General features: G+C 37.8%; 1 protein-coding gene across 1 annotated transcript in view; it reads left to right on the top strand.

Moving 5' to 3' along the window:
• Positions 1-1307: 1307 nt before the first annotated feature.
• NR2C2 (nuclear receptor subfamily 2 group C member 2) overlaps positions 1308-2648 on the top strand; it is a 126416-nt gene continuing 125075 nt past the window's right edge. The window contains exon 1 of the mRNA XM_042782278.1: positions 1308-1367. Coding sequence (XP_042638212.1) covers positions 1308-1367 — 60 coding nt within the window. The remainder of the gene's footprint in view (positions 1368-2648) is intronic.

The following is a 2648-nucleotide window of genomic DNA, read 5'->3' as shown; positions in this document are numbered from 1 at the left end:
GGTCTTAGAAGTTTTGGCTCCTTGAAGGCAGGGGCCAGGAATTTTATATTTGTTGGTCATAGTTTCATGGTCTCATATCTCCCCATTGCCATTTTGGCAGTAAAATAATCTGAAGGGGAATTAAGGTGTTAGAATTAGCTATTTAATATGGATAGAATAATTTAGGAAGTTACTAGAGAGTTTAAAAAGTTCATAGGATCAGTGTTTATACGTGTAATGCTTTAGGTAAGAACTACAAGAAAGTAGTTTTGTAAAATTTAATTGCAAAATACTCCAAAATCATTTGTGGTTGAGGAGAAAATAAGCTATGTATGTATTTGTGTGTGTTACATACACAGTAATATCATTTTTACATGTAAATGCTAGAAATAAATTATACCACAGCTTCATTCTTCTGTTAAACATGGTACCTGTATAGTCAGGTTTGAAGTCTTTGGAACTAGATCCATCGTGGACTCTCTTTATCCTCAATTCTTTGTGGTAAAGTTTTTTGGGAAACATTTTGGGGAGTATTCAGGGAAACTGTGTCTTATGGCTGGAAGAAACTAGGGAATTTTGCATGTACAGCTGTTTAATCAGCAGTGTTTAGATTATGTCTTAATTTTTGTAAATGATGGCACTGTAGCTGCTTTTTCTATTAGTGGAAAGCTGAATTACCTGGTTTTCTAATCTAATGAGGATTTGAAAATATGAATTGATAAATTTAAGGTACCATTTTCTTTGCACACTTCAATGCTGCAGTGTCTGTAATTCTCTTCTTTCTTTGTAAATGATGATGCTTGCCTTTCAACCGTGAGTAAGGTGTGTTAGCACCTGGACAGGGTTTAGCTTCTCACATTGCTAGTTGTAACAGAAGTATAGTTGATGATAGCAATCTAGTGCTCTGTATCCAAAATTGATCTCACACCTTTCTCAAATAGATACCTTCTTATTCAGCATTCTGTGACAGGGAGCTATCCAAGAAGGTGTGATTCCTACCTCCCTGAGACATAAACCAAGTTGTTACAACCCAAGAGATCTGATAAAGTTCCAAATTCATCTTTGTCTGTATTTATCAGGGGATGCCTTGTTTTGAAATTGAAATGTTTCTACTATTAATTTTTGGACCTGTAACTGTAGAAGCTGTTACAGCATATCCAGAAATGTTTAATCTCCTAGCTTTGTCTCCAGTAGAGGGCAAAATCTACACAAGACGGTATCAAAGATGAATTTTGATTGCTAATATTTTTCAAGTAGCCTGGTTTCTCCCCACCTGATGGAAGTTGCTGCATCTTTCCAAACAGGTTCTCTAATGATCTTGCTTCACCATGGCTACAAATATGGAGGGGCTGGTTCAGCACAGAGTGGGGACCCAGCAGGTGGCTGAGGTGAGTGACAGGGGCTAGCACAATAGCTGGCACCCTTGCTTTTGAAAGGAAAAATACATCAGTATGTTCTTTTATTTCATCACAATGAAGTCAGCATGTGATCCAAATCCAAAGTAGAATGCTGGCATGGAAGAAAAAATTAAAATGACAACATTTCTTTTTAATGCTTCTTTGCATGATGAGGGTGACCTAGCTGCATATGATAAGGTGACTTTAAAAAAAGAAGATTAAGATATACTAAAAAAAAATCAAACCAAACTCACTGCCATCCCTCCTTAGGTTTCCGAGGCAGTATCTCTACGGAAGGTTGTTGTTGTTATGTGCCATCAAGTTGGACCCAACTTACAGTGACCCCTCCTTGGGTTTCCAAGGTGGTATCACTACAGAAATAGATTGCCTAACCTTCCTTCTGAGGAGTGGCTGGTGGGTAGTACTAGTAGAAAAAAAATCACCTTGAACCAAAAACTAATGGAATCCGATGCTTGGAAGTTTGGGTATAGTTTTAACTCCAAGGTTCTGTGTTAGTTTCTCACACACTTGATAATTCGCTAATACCATGGAATGGTGGAAGGACTGATTCTGTGCCTTTAGCAGTCATTACTGACCATTTTCCATGGAGATTATATTCGGGATTGAGCTAAATTCTGAGAAATACAGAGGTGAATGAGCCACGGGTCCTTCCTTCAACATTCACAGTGTCTGGTTAGGGAATAATTCTAAAACAGGGTAAGAAGTGTAACTCTGTGAGGGAGTTTCTCCTGGAGGTGAATCTCAAATGATGAGTAAACATTTGTAAGATGAACCCAGATTGAGTGAGTGAGGAATTGTGTAGTGGATGCAAACTAAGTCAGAAACCTATGTAAAGGGACAGTATAAAATAGCTTGGGATGTTCAGGCACCTTAAAATGTAAAAGAGTTAGTCAGGGGCCAGATCTGTCTCAGTAATAACATAGTCACTTTGAACATTCACTCTGTACAAAGCCCCTATGCAAAGGCTTCAATCCTCTCAACTACCTTTTGAGGTTGATACTATAATTATTCCCATTTTGTAGTTGAGAAAACCAAGGTTCTGAGATGTAAGTAATTGGCCATAGGCACATTGTGACAGGACTGAAGTTTTGGCACATACCTGTTTCACTCCTTTTTAACCACATAATAATGGAACCAGGAATATTGGGAGTGTTCAGATTTGCATTTTTGGAATAATGTTCATATTTCTAAGGCACTTGGTAACATCTAATAAAATACCTGATAACAATCCACCCCAAATTAGTGCCTTAA

The sequence above is a fragment of the Orycteropus afer genome, unplaced genomic scaffold (genome assembly GCF_000298275.1).
Source record: "Orycteropus afer afer isolate SDZICR_OR568_19922 unplaced genomic scaffold, OryAfe1.0 scaffold00282, whole genome shotgun sequence".
Lineage (NCBI taxonomy): Eukaryota > Metazoa > Chordata > Mammalia > Tubulidentata > Orycteropodidae > Orycteropus > Orycteropus afer.
The sequence above is the reverse complement of the archived record's forward strand: the minus strand, read 5'-3'. Positions and strand labels throughout refer to the sequence as shown.